At 38.8% G+C, this 20,293-nt stretch overlaps 1 protein-coding gene and 1 long non-coding RNA gene across 3 annotated transcripts in view; one reads left to right on the top strand and one right to left on the bottom strand.

Annotated features, from left to right (window-relative positions):
* The window catches only part of LOC123871914, a 575,184-nt gene that overhangs the window by 184,338 nt on the left and 370,553 nt on the right, over positions 1-20,293 (bottom strand). The window lies entirely within an intron of this gene.
* LOC123871903 overlaps positions 1-20,293 on the top strand; it is a 67,888-nt gene that overhangs the window by 28,781 nt on the left and 18,814 nt on the right. For both annotated transcript variants that reach the window (XM_045915951.1, XM_045915950.1), the window contains exon 2: positions 10,780-10,909. In XM_045915951.1, coding sequence (XP_045771907.1) covers positions 10,780-10,909 — 130 coding nt within the window. The remainder of the gene's footprint in view (positions 1-10,779; positions 10,910-20,293) is intronic.

Here is a 20,293-nt window from a genome sequence, read left to right as displayed (position 1 = left end):
AAATCGCGGCGGGCAAATTCCAAGAATGCCACCTGCATATCGCAGCTGCGAGCGCACCTGCTAAACACACCTGCGCGCAGCCGGTAAGAACCGGTATTTACTGGCTTCTGCGTAAACAAGTACGGTGGACGGGGAAAGACTATAAAAAGGCTTTCCCCAGATTCCCAGTGTTCAGTGCGTTTCATCAGTCTACTTAGACACTCGTTGCGTCCCCTTCGTGGACGACTCGCGATAATGAATAGAACGCATTCTGTTCCATGTAAATAATTAGTTAGCATTGTAAATACAACTTTAGTGTAAATTTTCTTATTGTGTATTATATAATGTGGGTAACAATAAACCAGTGTACATAACTTTGGGTGTATCATTTAACACCAGCGGAGTCATATATATATACACCACATATTGGTGATTTCCGACGTGATTAGTCACCACATATTGGTGACTTTCCGACAATTTTAAATCAACATTTTTAATATTTGTGTTTAAATAATTACGTAAATTATTTTTAATTTTTATTATTTTTACGTAAAATTTTAAATAATGCCGGACACACAGTGCGCGAGTGAAAACGCGACTGACTCTAAACTTTTCCGGATCGGTGTTAAAACTCCACCGTTTTGGCCTGAGAAACCAAAACTTTGGTTCGCGCAGCTTGAAGGACAATTTTCTTTAGCTAACATCACCGCGGACAATACCAAGTTTTATCACGTGATCTCAGTGCTCGAACACAAATACGCGGCCGAGGTTGAGGATGTTATTGTGAGTCCTCCCTCGGAAAATAAATACGAAGTTTTAAAAACTCAGCTCATCGAACGATTATCCGCGTCGCGCGGTGAACGGCTCAAACAGCTGTTAATGAGTGAGGAGCTGGGTGACCGCAAACCTAGTCAGTTTTTGCGGCACATACGGAGTTTGGCGGGCGCCGGATATCCCGACGAATTCCTACGCACCTTGTGGTCGAGCCGGTTGCCTAACCTGCTGCAAAGTATCATTGCAATGCAGGAAAGCTTACCATTAGACCAGGTGGCCCTCTTGGCCGACAAGGTCCATGAGGCTTCGCCCGCGCATAATACGCAGGTCGCCGCCGCGTCTTCTTCTTTCGCGTTAACCCAAGTGAATAGGAAATTAGATGATTTAGCGGCGAGATTCGAAGCTCTGGAGGCGGTGAGTGGTCACCGCACCACCGGGCGGCACCCTTCGAGACCGCGCGGACGCGGCTGCGGCGCACACAAGTCGCGCAGCCGCTCCCGCGCCGACGGCCAGGTTCTGTGTTGGTATCACGAGAAGTTCGGCGCAAAGACAGCTAAGTGCAAATCACCGTGCCATTTTTTAAAGTAGCGCGGCCGTCTACGTCGGCCGCGATCCCCTACCACGAGTCTGATTCTCCCCCGTACCAAGAGTGTAATTTTGTCCCCTACTACGAGTGTAAGGATGACCCCTACTACGAGTGTAAGGATGACCCCTACTACAAGTGTAATGTTGTCCCCTACCAAGAGTGTAATTCGGTCCCCTACCATAAGTGTGATTCGGTGTGCGGTCGATTGTTCGTAACCGACGCAAAGACTAAAGTGCAGTTTTTAGTTGATACGGGATCGGACTTATGCGTTTTCCCGATTAGTTATTTAGGTAAACGGCAACGTCCAAAGACGAACTTTGAACTCTTTGCTGCCAATAACACCGTCATAGCTACTTATGGTTGGCTAAGCATTACCTTAGATTTAGGTCTGCGCCGCTCTTTTAACTGGCGTTTTATAATTGCCGATGTCAGCAAACCTATTATTGGCGTTGACTTTTTATGTTTTTATAACTTACTTGTTGATGTTCGAGGCGCTCGTTTAGTTGATAAGACTACGTCGCTTACATCAGCTGCCCTGGTTGCATCCGCGTGCGCTTACCCTAAGGTCAAAGTCGCGGTTACTGGTGATTCTAAATACCACCAATTGCTGATGGAGTTCCCTGACATTGTGAGGCCGACTGGATCTCCTCTAGAGCGGGAATGTAAACATCAAACGCAACATTTTATAAAAACTACATCTGGCCCGCCTGCCTGCTCTCGGCCGAGGCGGTTGGCGCCTGATCGGTTAAAAATAGCGAAGCAGGAGTTTGAAGATATGGTTCGCACGGGTGTCGCGCGCCGTTCTGAGAGTCCTTGGTCATCGCCTTTACATTTGGTGCCTAAAAAGGACACGGGTTGGAGACCTTGCGGTGACTACCGGGCGCTTAACGCTCGTACCGTACCGGATCGATACCCGGTACGGCATATCGCCGATTTCTCTCATAATCTTCACGGTTGTAAAATTTTTAGTAAACTAGACCTAGTGCGTGCTTATAATCAGATTCCTGTAGCGCCTGATGATGTACAAAAAACGGCAATCACGACACCTTTCGGACTTTTCGAATTTCCATACATGAGCTTCGGTTTGCGCAACGCTGCCCAAACGTTTCAGCGTTTTATGGACGAAGTCCTAAGGGATCTTGATTTCTGTTTTCCATTTATCGACGACGTACTCATCGCTTCGGTCGATGAGCCACAGCATGTCGAGCACCTACGCATAATCTTTCAGCGTTTCAACGAACATGGCATTTTGCTTAATGCTAGCAAATGCGTGTTCGGCGTTCAGGAAATAGAGTTCCTAGGCTACCTGGTTTCTCCTGACGGAACTAAACCTATCGGAGATAGAATCCAGGCCATACGAAATTTTTCGCGGCCAAAGGCTATTCGGGACCTTAGGCGTTTCCTAGGTGCGTTAAATTTTTATAGACGTTTTATTACTGGTGCTGCTAGGTTACAGGTTCCTCTTCACGGTCTGCTTAGTGGCCCAGCAGTTAAAAGTAGTACCGAAATTAACTGGACTCCCGCTTTAGAAGAAGCTTTTAACAAGTGCAAAGAGAGTATTGCTGATGCTGCCCTTCTGGCTCATCCAGATTCATCTGCCCCTCTTACTATCGTTACGGATGCGTCTGATTCCGCTATCGGATCGGTTCTCCAGCAACAAGTTCAAGGGCATTGGCAGCCGCTCGGTTTCTTCTCGCGGAAATTAACGCCAGCTCAGAGTAAGTACAGCGCGTACGATCGTGAGCTGTTGGCGATTTACGAGTCGGTTAAATACTTTCGTTATATGGTCGAATTAAAACCTTTTTACATACTTACCGATCATAAACCGATAGTCTCTGCATTTAGAAAACCCTTGGATTCGTGTTCTCCGCGGCAATTTCGATATCTTGATTTCATATCGCAGTTTTCTACGGATGTTCGGTATATCGCCGGAGAAGACAACGTAGTTGCGGACGCGCTATCAAGGACGGAGGCTATTACACCGGTAGATGGACTATTAAACGCGTTAGCTAATTCACAGGCTACAGATTCCGAATTAAGGGAATTATTACGAAACGGTTCGTCTCTAAAATTAGAAAAAGTACATTACGGATCTGTAAAATTATTTTGTGACGTTTCTGGTACTAAGCAACGCCCTTATATAACACCAGAGTTTAGAAAGATAGTTTTTGATAACCTTCATAGGTTAAGCCACCCTAGCGCCAGGACCACTATTAAATTGGTGACTGAGCGATACGTGTGGCCAGGTATTAGGAAAGATTGCCGCAACTGGGCACGCTCCTGTATCGCCTGTCAAAAATCTAAAGTTTCGCGTCACGTACATGCCCCGGTTAGCGATTTCAAACTTCCGTCTAGCCGTTTTTCTCACGTCCACATAGACTTAGTAGGTCCTCTCCCTGTTTCTGACGGGTACAGGTACTGTTTCACCGCGGTCGATAGATTCACGCGATGGCCTGAAGCAGTACCACTTCATGATATAACAGCGGAGAGTGTTGCTAAAGCTTTTATTTCCTCATGGATATCCCGTTACGGTTGTCCACTAAAGGTGACAACGGATAGGGGAAAGCAGTTTGAGTCGCACCTCTTCAGCAAATTGTCAGCAATGATCGGTTCTCAACATCTTAAAACGACTGCGTACCATCCGGCTGCCAATGGTCTTGTGGAACGTTTCCATCGACAATTTAAAGCAGCATTAATGTGTCACGCGAATGATAGTTGGACCGAACAACTTCCACTCGTTCTATTAGGAATTCGCAGTGCATGGAAGGACGATCTTTCAGCGTCCAGTGCCGAGCTTGTTTATGGAGAGCCACTCAGGCTACCCGGCGATCTATTCGAGCCATCTGCTGACAAACAGACTGACTACACCGATTTTCTTGACAGGTTCCGTCTTCATATGAAGAAGTTACAACCTACTCCCATTGCTCGCCATGGTTCGAGCAAAGTATTCGTTTTTAAAGACTTGTCAACGGTTTCGCATGTCTTTTTACGACAGGATTTTGTCAGAAGATCGTTGCAACCTCCATACGCCGGCCCATTTAGGGTGGTGGAACGGAATGATAAGTTTTTTAAGATCGACGTAGCAGGCAAAATAGTTACCGTTTCGATAGACAGGTTGAAGCCAGCCTATATCCTAACGGATAAACCAGGTAGCGTTACTCCAACAGCTGCTGTTCTACCTGCGAGGGATTCTATCGCGGTCCCTCCTTCAGAGCGACCACCTGCAGGTCAAACTACCTCTCGCTCTGGTCGCCGAGTTAGGTTCCCGGATTTTTATCGACCCTAAAGGTCTCCGGGGGGGCTGATGTGGCGACCGACCACTGTAGGTTGGTTAGACCGCGTTTTGGTCGTCGCGCAACTGTTTGTTGTGTGACGACGGTAAATCGCGGCGGGCAAATTCCAAGAATGCCACCTGCATATCGCAGCTGCGAGCGCACCTGCTAAACACACCTGCGCGCAGCCGGTAAGAACCGGTATTTACTGGCTTCTGCGTAAACAAGTACGGTGGACGGGGAAAGACTATAAAAAGGCTTTCCCCAGATTCCCAGTGTTCAGTGCGTTTCATCAGTCTACTTAGACACTCGTTGCGTCCCCTTCGTGGACGACTCGCGATAATGAATAGAACGCATTCTGTTCCATGTAAATAATTAGTTAGCATTGTAAATACAACTTTAGTGTAAATTTTCTTATTGTGTATTATATAATGTGGGTAACAATAAACCAGTGTACATAACTTTGGGTGTATCATTTAACACCAGCGGAGTCATATGTATATACTCCACAGAGTCTCTCCATGAATTCAAAATGGAGAGATCCACAGAACTGAGATCATTGACATAGCCCCAAACTTATAGCAAGTTAAATTGGCAATGGACAGACCATGTTTGCCGTAGCAGCGATGGCCAGTGGAGCTGGAAAGTATTAGAACGGAGACTACAAAAACAAGCTAACAAGTAAGCGTGGGTAGTATCAGGCACCCTCCAGCAAGATGGGGCGGCGATATAAAGAGGGTTAGGGGATCTGGTTGGGTGAAGACCGGGTATGGGGCACTCTTCAGGAAACGGACGGACAGACAGACAACAAAGTTATCATATAAGGCTCCCGTTTTTCCCTTTGAGCTACGGAACCCTAAAAAATTGCCTCATAATGTCAACGCGGCTTTAGTTACAGCAGAAATACAAACACAATAGTTGTGAGATGCGTGTATGATTCGTGTCGTGGGAATCAATAATTGCGTACCGCCTGTCGATAAAAGTGCAATGTTGAAATTGCCTTGTTGCACATACCTAATTAAGAAGATTGGTTCGTCGTTTTTTGTAGGAAATTATTAGCAATAATGGTAATTAGATCGCGGTATCACATTTTTTGTTGAATAGCCCGTTTTATGTGTCATACTTTATGTTATAATTTATTCTTGGATGAAATGTTTATTGTGTCACAAGTAATGAGTTTAGCGATAGGGCCGCGTATTGTACAAACATTTTATTATAAAATTATATTTCTATGTAAATTATCATGTACCTACCAAATCTCAACGAGTCTCAATAGCTCAACGGTCTTCCGAAAAGTCGGCGGTTCAAACCCCAGCCGTTGCACTATTGTCGTATCCACTCCTAGCAAAAGCTTTACGCTACGGAGGGGAAAGGGGAATGTTAGTCATGATTAAAATGACTAATATTCTTTTTAAAAAAAACAAAAAAAATCTGTTTAAATGTAAACTATACCTTATAATCAAAAACTGGATTTCCGCTAAATTAGACATATTTACTTACCTACTTTATGTTAGTTTGATATTAGTTCAATGGTTTTTGTACTCAACCTTGGCTGAAAATAGTCACGTGCAATTGATATGTGAAACAATAAACAATACATAATTTCCTGTTGATGAACCAAATATATCTATATTCTATACCCTATTTAATATGTAGACGTTTATGTAACCTATTAAGAATTATTGCATGTATTTTACCGCCTCATTAGAGTAGAATTTTTCCTCCAGCAAAAAATTGCGAAATACAGAAAGCAGTGAAGCAAGGTCTTCTACCAAGAACTTCGAGCTCCTGTAATTTTGAAATGGTGCGTTAACTCAAAAAATATAATACCTATAGCTGACGCCTGACTCCGTTCGGTATAATAAGGGTAACCATAAGTTTTTGGTACAAATGTTGTAGAACTTTTTGAAATGATAATCATTTCCAAATAGCTAAAATTAAGGGAAAAATATATTACGGGCGTTTTTAGATTTCCTACTGAATTCATACAATCTAGATAATGTCCACGACTTCTGCGTGGATTTAGGTCTTTGAAATCGGACGGGATTAATTGATTTTTCTGGTAGTATAAGTACATCATGTCCATTGTCCGTTTACAGGATGCAAGCCTCGAGTAGGTATCTCAGTGCCAAACGTCAAAATCGGTTTAGTAGTTGAGCCGTGAAAAGGTCACAGACAGACCGACACACTTTCGCATTAAGTTTAGTATTAGTATGAATAATCTTTCTGTTATTTTCTCCTTAGGAAATTACCAGCTTAGCTATTCAGACAGGTTTGAGGTTTCTCGTCATATAATGATTTCTACTGCGACTGGTATTGCATTCCGATAGTGTAGAAAATCTTTTTATTACTTGATACAAGACTGGTCTAAGTGCCTACTTACTTAACTAACTACTGTTTTTATTTTTCACTAGCCGATGCCCGCGACTTCGCCCGCGTGGATTTAGGTTTTTTGAAATCCCGTGGGAACTCTTTGATTTTCCGGGATAAAAAGTAGCCTATGTGCTAATCCAGGATAATATCTATCTCCGTTCCGAATTTCAGCCAAATCCGTCCAGTGGTTTTTGCGTGAAGGAGTAACAAACATACACACACACACACACACACACATACAAACTTTCGCCTTTATAATATTAGTGTGATAGTTTATGTAGGTAGAAGCTAGCTTCTACACATTGCTGCCTGCACATTTTGGTGCCTGCTAGCAGGCAGGCAGCCAGAGTGGAAGGTTATATACAGCGATATATATAAGTCAATGGTTATATAATATATCTAGAAGAGCCCACAACAAACTCGGCCGTATATGTAGTTGCATTTTCCTTAGATTACTTAAAAGAAACAATTCGCAAGAACCTTCGCACAGTAACGTAAGCTACGCGATTTACCTGGAGCTTTAGGCTTTCTGGAGTTAGGTTTTGCATCATAATGCCTGACTCCAGAAGAACCTGTCAATGTTATTGTCAGTTTGGGGTACTCGTAACAAGGTCGTAAGCATTGATTTAAGAAGAGAGAGCTCGTATGGGTCGCGTATTATATTGTCTTTATTTACATTGATGTCTTACATAATAAAAATATATAGGTATATGTATTTTGTTCGCTATATAGTAATATTAATAGTACACTTCATGCATTTCAGCGAGAAGCTACTTGTTTACCTTTTCTTCAAGATAACGAGAAACGGACTTTACTTACCGAACTTCTACAATCTATATACTTACTATACTTAAGTATACTATACATAGTACTTAAGTATTTCTTATCGAAAAATAAATAGTTAGGCAGGTAGGTACTTAGTTATGTTCAAGTAACTTATTAAAGTAAACCATATTTGGTGCGCTACTGGTTTTTACAAGGAGTGATTGATATCTACCCTCCAGCTGATGATCGTATAGTCTACCAGTGCCTAATCGAGATTCTTCTATACCTAGTATTATGTACTCGTACCTATGTACGAAATACGAATGTATGACTATAACAGATTGTACTTATAACAAAAAACTTACCTACTTAAATAATAGCTTGTAGGATTGTGGGTAGGTAGTTTTTATGCAATTTGTCCGTGGATTGTTAGAAATAAAGATCATCTACAATTAGACACCTAGATTGTTTATCAACATCCGGGATGTTAAAATTCTTGTATTTTCGCCTATACTTAATTATTATATAAATTTTTTGATCAACTGAACTAGCCTATTTAATATTATCTATTTAGGTAGGTATCTGCCTAGAAGGCACTGCTTTAGTCTTTTTGACAGATACTTATATGAATAATTTTAAAGGTGAAAATTCATATTACACTCATTACACCATAAATCATTTCCCACATAATTTTCACTTTGCAGTTAGGCATTAGGTAATATCAGATTGTAATTCTATGGTGTACCGCCATTAAAATGCTAAATAGCTGGAAATGTTACGTGTTTTTTACGGCGTAGGTAGGTACTATGGTTATCGATAGCCATGATATCGTGGCTATAATACCTTGTCAATCGATCTTCTATCACGCAGGTGGAGTCACGAGCAACAGCTAGGTCAACGCAAATTATAATGCACGTTACACAGTGAGGTAGCGGCAGCCCGTCTACTTTCTTTTCCACGTAAAAGCCGCGAAGGCACACGTAATACGTGTGTTTACTGCTCGTGACAGCTAATTTGGAATCGGACGATAACCAAACGGAATAAATTAAATATAATATTTTGAGAAAGTTTATTTAATTTACAGAATTATCTGTATAATAATAACTGATAATTATATAAAATAAACTTAAATCCTTAAATCTTAATTAAAACTAAAATAAATTAAATCAACTCTAAAACCTCATCGAGACTACCGCAGCGAGACATTGTACCCAAGATGCTGGCAGCATTACCCCTTTGGATGGCCAAACTAATTTTGTGCCTAAGGTAGCTGCCAGCTCTCGGGTCCCCGGTTGACTCGATAACCCTTTTCGAAATTTCCTCAAAAAGAGTTCGAGCCCCCGGGCCCCAAGGTCACATAATATTGAGGCTTCCATTGAGGTTTTCATATTTGCAGTGAAGCCGGAGCCTGAAGTAAGTGTGGGAAAAAATTTATGCAAACAACGCATTTTCCGTGCAAATCGTAATTTTAGTAATTTTCAAGTGACATTGACAGTTGACAGATAGAGAACAATATGATTTTCCTATTATTAGTTCAGATGCATTTTGCCTAGACTAAAATTTAGACTGCATTTTAGTAAAATGTAGCATTGAGCGCAACTTCGCAGAGTAAATTGACTCACTCCCACTCAGAGTTCAATAATGGAATTCGCATAATTTCTATTCTAACGAAGCCCATTTATAATGTTAATCATTACCGGTTTCTCACGGCTAATACCTGTTTGTAACGATCTGGCGTTCTACAAATTCCGATGACAAAGCTATCGGAAGAATTCCGGTATTCAATACTATCGGCACAAAATGGTGTATTTGTCTTAGTGCGATTAAATAAACGGAACGTGAGCTATTTGAGAAAATGCACTGCCCTGTAAACGACTTTTGTGACGTCCTTGAATGAGTGCTTTTCATAAATCTACAACAACAGGCCACAAAAATGTATAGACAGATATTACCTACTTACTTTGAAAGCGGTCAATAAGCTAAGGTTTAATTAAACTACTTATTCATTACCGACCCAATCCGGTTTCGATCTAGTGGAATTTTTGAAAATTAGATTCCTTTCCCGTCGTCCTAATATACTCGTAGGCAACGAATCTCGTACAATGGCACGATGCGTTTTCGTCGCACGATGAATTCAAACATACAGATTTCTTCAGAGTGTCCCAATAATTGAAGCTCGCAAGCCATCGCGATAGTACGATGGGTTTGATCGTCGGTTCGATAAACGTCGCATATAGTTTCTTATATCACAATAAACACTGATATTACATACTATTAGATTGTAATTAATGTCGGTCGTTGTGTAATTAGTTTTGAAAGTTGAGGATATTTGGTATAAGTATTATTTGCAAGTTGAAAACGGATATCTTGCGTTGCGCAAAGCTACATTTTTGTTATGTAAAAAAACTTGTATTGTTATTAGTAATTTAAGTAGTTATTATGTAAGCCAATTTCACGGTTGGTATATATTAATTTATTCTTACATATATTCACCTTTTTATTTTATAATTTTTTTGTAATTAACTAGAATCGATCCTAGCCTTTCTGATGTTTGTTGGCTGACTTGAGCTGACAAGATAGGTTACTTAATAGTTCGCGACAGGTCGAGATGGCAAGCGGGGTATGAGGCGGGGGGACGCTCCGCACCGATTGGCATTTCAACCTGTCGCGTACTAGGTAAATTTTGTACCGCAGTTGGGTTTGCACATAAGTAACTAGCACCTTATGCTAATTTCACGGTGCGTGGGCGCCATTCAGCACCTTGGCATCCCAAAATTCATCAGTTTTTCGAACTATGTGCCCTGTCCATTGCCACTTCAGCTTCGCAACCCATGAGCTATCTCGGTTACTCGATTCTCCTATGAATCTCCTCATTTTTGATTTGATCGCGTAGAGAAACTCCAAGCCTCTCTCCATCGCCCGCTGAGACTGTGAGCATTTTTATGAGGCCCATAGTTAGCGACCATGTTATTATAATATGTAGTTAAATTTTTATTTCGTGGTTTCAACGATCCTTTATCCTTGTTCCAGACATACGTGACGGAGAACACGGACATCAACTCACAGGCGATCCTCGAGAGCCTCAACACAAAGTACTTCTACTTCACGAGGACGCGCGGCTTGTTCCGGATCTGCTATCCTAAGGAAAGACCTCCTACGGGTAAGTTTTGTTTTAACCTGGCGTACTTACACGACGGAGAATAAAGATGTAGATTATAATCCTGCGAACATGAAAAAATCGATTCTAATTCGAACCGCTAGGATATGGGACGCTCTTCCGGCGTTTTCCCGTCCACTTTATGTAGTTAGCTTTATGACAAGAGTAAATAGATAGACATCTTCTAGGCCTAGCAACAACGTTTATCAGCAACAATGGCCTGTCGGTCGAATAAGATCTGGTGGACCAACCAATTTCTGGATTAGGTCCCCCTCAATGAATCACGTTCAGGCAGTAGCCAAAGATAGGGTTTTCATTAGAATTTATTGTGTAATTTGAAGTGGAGACTTGTTATTTTTTTAGTCTAATAAATTTGTGGATAAATAATGTATAAGGACAATAAATTAGTGCCAACGACACAGTATTCTTATAGTCCTTATATCTTCTGTCCTTCGAAGTTCAAAGAATTAAATTATTATTCGTTTGAGTTGTCAATAGAGTAATTGTTATGGACAAAAAAAGAGAACAGTTGTTACACTTACCCAATTTAAATACGCAAGTTTAGCTGTAAACAAATATAACAAACCATTTGATTAGAAAAACCAACGAAGTCAAGGCGTTTATTACAATTTGTTGAAAGTGTCCATTTCAATGTTTTCTTTAGTAGATTTCTATGTTAATCTTCAATTGAATTTTTGGTCAATTCAAGTTCGATCGATCAAAATATCAAGTTGTGCAAATAGGAAAATCCACTTATTGAGTTAGTGTATATAAGCATAAAACTGTTTCGTTTGTTTCAATATAGGTAGGTACATCAAGAAGATCTTAATCGTCTGTGTATGAAAATTGGTTTCTTTGGCGTTGCTTCATCTCCGGCCATTACCACTATATTACTATTTCTTTCCTGTTAATGTACCAACACCATAACTTATTTCCCGTAATGATTTTGTAAGGAACTCATTGCGATGCTCGGGTATTCGACTGTGCGGAAAATAAACATTATTTTAATCACTACATATATTTTATCAATTTGTCTTGTAGAAACGTAAAACAAACAGAAACATCAATCATTTTAGATAACCTTGGCAGTTACAGCAACGTTAATTTCAAAGCGCAGATATATGTAAATTATAATTCTAGATGGTCTTTTTTCACCGACTTTAGTAGTTTAATAGCTAGATAAGTTATAACATCATAAGACACACAGCCACAAAAACTTGACTTTTGTTTCATTATAATTACTTACTAACAAGATCCTAGGTGTATGATATTACTTGAAATCCTACCTATAGTAAAGTTGGACAATAAGTCAAAGTCAAAGTCAAAGTCAAAATCATTTATTCAAAGTAGGTACAATTGTACTCCTTTTGATGGTCGAAATTGTTAAACTTGTACGATATAGTGGTGATAATTAATTACTTAAAACTAAAGCTACGAGGGTTCCAAACGCGTCCAAGTCTGAGAAGAGCCCACAAACTCAGCCGGGTATTCTTTTTTTTTATTATCTATGATAGGTATAGGTCTAGGTTTTTTTATTATCTATAATAGGTATCTTAATAGGTATAGGTATATACTTACTATATAGGTAGTATGTGTCTAACTATTGTCTATTAGTAACTAGACTGAAGAAGACGTTTAAATTACAAATTGTACAGTAGCGCGTAATTTTTACCCCAATTACCTTTGCTTACAAATACTTTCATGGTAACAATTAGAACCTATTGGAGCAAGGCGTTGCATGATTTATTGACAGGGGAAATTAGCTATACTGGTGTTTACATTAATGTCTATATTTGCGTGTCAAGGATGCGGTGGTCAGAAGTAGTGTATACGGTATAAGACAGGTGTCTAACTGCACAATAAGTATTGTGTTAGCAATGCATCATGTTCATGAGTTAAGAGGGGTCTCTCCGTCACTCGCTTCATACAACGTAGTTCCAATTTCATTTGAATATTAAGCAACCAAAGTCCGTGAAATTTTGCAGACATATTCTAGAAGACACAGATATTAGTTTCTAGAATATGTCTGCAAAATTTCATGGACTTTGGTTGCTTAATATTCAAATGAAATTGGAACTACGATTGTATGAAGCGAGTGACGGAGAGAGCCCTGTTAAGACAGATATATCTATTCTGTGATGTAGAGGTATATCACCTCTATTTGCTGCAAAATCCTACATGCAGCTGCTATTTCAAACAACAGTCTATGGAACACATTTGAAAATCCTGCTGTTCTTTCAAGACTTCAAGAGCTTCATTCCCTTTCATACCACTGTAGTTCACTCTGCCACTGTAGGGAACTGATCTCTATTATACGTCCATGGTATTATTGTATGGCGATTGAGTAAATCAATACAACTTTTATGGAGTTTTATTCTGGAGTCAGACCACACGAATACAGTATTGTTAGTAACCTTTTTATGGGTTCTGTGAAGTGTGCTCTACATTTGTGTATTACACGCGTACGTTTTACACTTTTAATTTTTTTCTCTACCTACTAACTAGCAACCGCCTGCGGCTTCGCTTTCATCGGTATTTTGACAAATCCAGCCTTATTATTATACCTTGCTTACATTATAAAGGGAACCTCTTAGCATAGCTTTCTAGATCAAGAACTTTGGACTGGGCGTTGATGAGCCAATCAGTGAGTCAGGATTTTTCTTCATTGCTTTAAACTATGGTCGTAATGTTATCGCTTATTTTTGTGACTTTTAGTGACCACAATATGAATACGGTTTTAGTTAGTCTGATTATCTAATTTGTGAACAGATATTTGCTCACTGGCACATATTTTTGTATTCTTTCAGATATTACAGATTTACCCAGATTAAATTAATTAGCAGTCGGTTGTGAATCGACATCATTATGAAAGGGATATGGACCTAACTCAGATTGCATCTATTTTTAATCTAGTAATGATGGTAATTTACTAACATTTATGAAACGAATAGATGAAAAAGCAAAATTTATGACCCGTCACTGTTATAATTCATAATGAGATAAAGGTAGGTACCATCTTCATTTGTAAAATTAAATAAAAATACGTGTTTAGTAGGCGAGGTAAAGATAACTCAAAGATTTGTTGAAATCTAGGTAATATCCGCGGCTTCGCCCGCATGGATTTAGTTTGGTTCGAAAAATCCACGGGAAATCTATGATTTACTGGGATAAAAAATAGCCTATTTGTTCATGCCCACGATGCATCTGTCTCAATACCTTTCAACAAGCTTGGTTACACGGATGCACAGACAGACAGACACACTTTCGCATTATATAATTAGTATTGATTAGATTTCCTCAATAACAGTTTTTAAAACTTTCAACATAATATATAATTATAAGGAACGTATATCAAATCGATTTAAATCACTAATATTATATTTACTTCAATAGTCCAGCGTTAAACTATCTTCTTCTTCCAAACTATATGCTGTTATAAATACAGCTTTTAAATAAAGTCTTAGAAGATGTAGATTCCATTACCATATGTGTGGATTAGACGAGTAATTTATTTGGTGTCGTGCGAAATTTCTCCACGGAAACCGGTGTGAAAGGCTTGTTGGCAACAATTTAACCTGCGCTCTGCAGTTCACTGTTTAGCCTAGAACTACGCGCTATGAATGGATAATGAACTGTCGGTTATATTGACTGATTTATATTTTGAGCTAAGGACGGAGATTTCACTCTCTGTATGAAATCTGGCAATTGTATATCCCTTGCTTTAACGGTGAAGGGAAACATCGTGAGGAAACCTACATATCTGAGAGAAGACGAAGAAGAAGACCTGTGCTCAGTAGTGACCTGGCAGCGATGGATTGAGATGATGATGGTAATGAGTTAATGACATCCAGTGTTCAGTATATTTTGTTTGATAGTAAAGAATTAAAACTGGTATTTCCTTTTGCGATATTTATTTATTTCTCTATAAGGAAAGAAATCTAATTAATAGGGATTTGATATCTAGTTATGTTTATTGTTACAACATTTTTGCACATTATTTCCTGTCTTATTATTTGAGCATCTGGCGTTATGAAATTCCTTTGTAACTATCTACTTACCTATTTATTACCTTTTTAAAGAAACTGCACATTCTGTTATAATTTTTATCTAATGCACTTAAATAATTGATTTATAATCTTCTTTATCTATTTCTATAGTTAACGCACTTTTAAATTCATTTTTTAACCCCCGACCCAAAAAGAGGGGTGTTATAAGTTTGACGTGTGTATCTGTGTATCTGTCTGTGGCATCGTAGCGCCTAAACGAATGAACCGATTTTAATTTAGTTTTTTTTGTTTGAAAGGTGGCTTGATCGAGAGTGTTCTTAGCTATAATCCAAAAAAATTGGTTCAGCCGTTTAAGAGTTATCAGCTCTTTTCTAGTTTTCTTGTATAAAAGAAGGTTAGATAACCGTTAGGTTCTTAATATTATGTCAATTGACAAATGTCAAGCTGTCAAGATGGACGTTGCCTAAATACATAATTATTTATTTGAAAATGATGTTTTGGAAAACTCAAATACTTTGGATCGTCGGGGGTGTTATAAATTTTTAATTTACACTTGTTGGTTTTCAGCTTGACGTTCCATTCCATATTGCTTACAAGTTACAACACATTATAATCAAGATTATAATATGATTTAAATGTCATAAAAATTAGCCCGCAATTAGTTTTCTAATTCTTTTTATATGTTATGTGACATAATATTTTCCATGAAGGTACGGTTACGGTTTTCATCAATCCATTAACTCCTCGTGTCAGTTCAATTACCTGCATCATTCACTCTTGCGTTATGAAAATTCTTCGCAACCATTTCTCAGTTGACGTCCTACACCTGTGTTAATGACTTCAGCATTGTTCGCTCTATTTTAGCGCTAATTCCTTTTGTGCTAAAGATGAAATTGGCTAAATCAATTTTGTAGATCTTGTATTTTCGTATGACCTCTTCTCGACAGCCTTTTCAATGTTAACGCGGTTCCGCCATTTCCTTTAGGTCGTTTAAAGGTTGATTCGAAAGTAAGGCCCTAATGACCGATCGTATATTCAGTACAAGTTTCCAGTCCTTATACAACACCTCGCGACATTGCTTCAGCTATTTGGGACAATTTGAATATGATTTTAATGCGTAGCTGAAGGTCTAGGCCGAACGTGATTAGTATAACAATGTAGCTATCAATGGTAGAGTCATGTCTAAAATTAATTTGATGATAAATCAAAGAACTATGTTCTGTAAGACAAGTGATATTTCCTTGAAGTTTACGGATTCTGTTTCTTCACGTAATATTTTTTAAATCTTAAAAATTGCCACACATATACCTCTGCTTTAACAAGTATCATAATTATTTTATTATCTAAGTTCGCTGTCTTAATCGATAAATTGTGACTTTAACAGGGCTCTCTCCGTCACTCGTTTCATACAATCGTAGTTCCAATTTCATTTGAATATTAAGCAACCAAAGTCCATGAAATTTTGCAGACATATTCTAGAAACTAACATCTGTGTCTGTGGTGTTTTAGATTTTTCTAAAAATATGTAGTTTTAAAATTACAGGGGCTCAAAGATTTGTATGAAAATTTTAAAGACCGCGTAACTTTGAAATCGAATATTTTAACAGAAATCTGGAAAACCACAGACATAGATATTAGTTTCTAGAATATGTTTGCAAAATTTCATGGACTTTGGTTGCTTAATATTCAAATGAAATTGGAACTACGATTGTATGAAACGAGTGGAAACGAGTGACGGAGAGAGCCCTCTTAACAGCAACTTTAACAGTTCTTCGTCCTTGCCACTTAGGAGTAAGTTAGGTACATACCTACCTTATTTCAATGTATTGGGCGAAGTTAACGTTTGCCGAATCATATAAATGCAATTTGGTACTAAGAACTCAACTTTCGTCCTCTAAAAGAAAAATAAATTTGATCAACTAGCGTTGTTATTAATTATATTTATCTTCCTCGACCATAGCCTTCTTGTCAGCTCTAGTCTGGGCTCAATTTACGTGATTGTTTATATTTTTTTTATCCAGATACAAGTTAGCCCTTGACTGCAATCTCACCTGGTGGTAAGTGATGATGCACTCTAGAATGGAAGCGGGCTAACCTGGCAGTTTTCATTAAACCCATACTCCTTTGGTTTCTACACGGCATCGTACCAGAACGCTCAATCACTTGACGGCACGGCTTTGCCAGGAGGGTGACAACTAGCCACGGCCAAAGGCTCCCACCAGACTATAAATTAAGAAATTATAAAATTCAAAACCCCTGCCGCGAATCGAACCCGGGGCCTCCCACTAATAAGACCACACTTACCACTGCAGCAGGGAGCCCGTCTAATACCTATGTAATACATAGTATGAATCTATGTAACCAAGGCTGTACGTACTTAGATCAGTCACGTTCACATTGTCACACACACGATAAGTGATACGACATACATTTGCAGCTAAACATTAGATTGAATGCAGCAAACACGCGAATTCTTATAATAGATACCTACCTTGAAAGGCAAGGTTTTTAGTATTCAGTAATATCAACTTCCTGTATTTAAGTACACATTATTATCACAGCAACTGTATATTTAAGTTCGATCAAGTTCTGTAAATCTATTTTTAATTGATATATCTATCGCGTTATTACCTTAAACATTTATATAATTTTAATTGACATTTATCGCTTCATTTTTTTAATATCGTAAAAATCGCAAACGTTTTGCTATGTTGATTTTGTTACTCGTGTTATAAGGCAGATACTTTATCAGGGTTTGTTACTTCTAGGCGATCCAAGCATAATCCAAAATCCCAAATATCCAAAATATCCCAAGTTCCAAAATATTTTTAAGCCCTCTTACATAAGTAAGTCATTAAATAAACTTTCTTAAAACGAACCCAAATATGTAGTTTATAAATCAGATACAAATTCTAGAGCCATCTTCCTTTGATTGACTACTAGATTTCAACATGGTGTTATTCAAGAGGCAGACCGCGGATTAACAAATTCCTGAAATGCTGGAAACACAATGGTAGTTCCTCTACTGCTGCAAAGGTTCATGGTAGACGGTAGTCACTTAACATCAGGTGACCCGCCCGCTCATTTTCTCGCTATTTATACCCATTAATAAAAAAGGTAGTGTTGGTCTCTCATTAGGTTAATACAATCGAATCAATAATGCAATAAGTATATTATGCCATCTGTCTATATCTTCAATCGAATTCGATTTACTCGATTGAATTAATTAATTGTTTGTTAGATATATTAACACTGATTCTAGCTACAGTTGTTAGGCAAACAATAACAGGAACCGCGTAGGCCTTCGCCCACTCTTTCCGAATTTACACCTCGACACCGACCTTGACCTCAACGAGGTTTATACGCCTGATTATTGCCTTTACGGGTTTTCCAATTTCAATAATGAATGAAATCCTTAACGATTCCATTGTATAGAAGTTGGAAGTGAGGACCCTGATGGCAAAGTTATATTTACTGAATAGTAGAAAACAATACAAAACAACTGAATAGTAGGAAAGCAATTGATAAATAATAAAATTATTGTTGGAATTAAGCATGATAATTTTTTTACTAGGCACATTCCTACATTGCAAATTAGAAATATCAAGGAAGTGTGAAATGTTACACAGACTTGATTAGGTAATTGGGAGACTGGGAATTTTTGTGAACTCTTTTTGATGGTCTTCTTCAGTTCATATTCATACTGTCCTTTAAGAGAGTCAAACAGAAATCAAAACGGAATGTGAGATACTTACCTAATCTAAAATACATAAAATACGTGACTTTTGGACGCCCTAATTGGCTCCATCAATGATTTTGAATCGATTTAACAGTCGCATGAATTTCGATTACAGATCCGATGATACTTTCTCGATAATCGAAGAATTTACGTTTAGTATCGTTTTAAACTCACCGCTGTCAGATGAAATCTTTGTTCCACAAACCGATGAGACCGGTCCTACGAGAATAGCTTCACTATGTGCATCTCACTCATGTGAAATGGGGATGAGTAAGAGACAAGATAATACATTTTTTAATGTTAGAAAGGTCGCGGGAAACGTGAGTAAATAATGAGCAAAAAAGCTTTAGGCCTTAAACTCTTGAGAGGATGTTTGTCTTTTTTCCATGGAGCAAAAAATGTATACCAAGCAGACACAGAGTTTTAAAGATTGTAAATAGATAGCTAAAATGGAAATAGTATCCAGTTTTTGTTCAGTATTTTTGTATATTGTAGAACAGAGTCTGTATCTTTACCTTATGCATGTTCTTTGGTACGGATAATCTTCTCTGGGCCGATGTTTCTCCATTCTAACTATTCTTGCCACTGTGGAGAACAACGTGGTCGGAGTATGGCGCTTTCTTATTTGATGAGGTTAATCTTTCTTAGTTTTTAGGGTTCCGTACCTCAAAAGGAAAAATGGAACCCTTATAGGATCACTTTGTTCCCTTTGACTTTTCCCATGATCAGCAATTTTTCAAGTTTTCTGGGTGTTTATAGTTATTAGGTACCACATCACAACGGCGTCAACGCATTTGCGGTCTAAAGAATCAGAGCGAATATAAAGATCTAGAAAAGTCTGGTGTCAAAGAAAGAGTGGTCATAGATTTTCGAATGCATTTTGTGAGGAATTCTGTAAGACGTTTGACGGTTAACCACTCCATAAACAAGTGTCTAGTCTGGTATTAAGAACGCATTGATAGCTTAGTGGTGCAGCTTACCTGCTGGTCGCAAATTTTAGACTGTCCGTAGCGTTGTCCGGAGTAACACTTAAGTATAAAGCAAAATACTTTCGAAAGACCTGAACCTTTTGCCCTTTATTATTTATATGCAAGGTCTCTGACTAATTCGCTTTTCATTTAGCCCACGTGTGCAAAACACGAATCAGGTCAGAGGTTGGCACTGTCTTACAGTAGCATTCCATAAAGGCTTTTGATTCGACCAAAACTTTCAGTTTCTTGCATACATTGTTTGTGGGTTCTACTAGATTTGCACCCGACCCCGGGTTCAAACTACATAGTCATTTTCATCTTCATTCTGATGGGCAGGTTTTCTCTCTCAGGCAACTTCGTCTGTTGTGCGAGAAGTGGAGTCATCACTCTTCTTCCCGCTGGGGTCATCACTACAGCCATCTAAGCTCACTCCACCAGTCTAGAAGGCTGTTCAGGCTACTTCGGACTCCCTGAAGTGAGACTGGGGATCTCAGGTAGATCTTGCGTTGGCTGTGACTTCATAGTCCATAGTCGTGAGCTGGCTAGCATAAAGCTGCATCGTAATCTAGCTAAACTAAGGTACACTAAACAGTCGATGTATCTTCGTCCGACCTAGTTAGTTAGGCCACCATCAATTATTGTACAGTAATATATGTGTCTGTTTTGTGTC

The sequence above is a fragment of the Maniola jurtina genome, chromosome 14 (genome assembly GCF_905333055.1).
Source record: "Maniola jurtina chromosome 14, ilManJurt1.1, whole genome shotgun sequence".
Lineage (NCBI taxonomy): Eukaryota > Metazoa > Arthropoda > Insecta > Lepidoptera > Nymphalidae > Maniola > Maniola jurtina.
The sequence above is the reverse complement of the archived record's forward strand: the minus strand, read 5'-3'. Positions and strand labels throughout refer to the sequence as shown.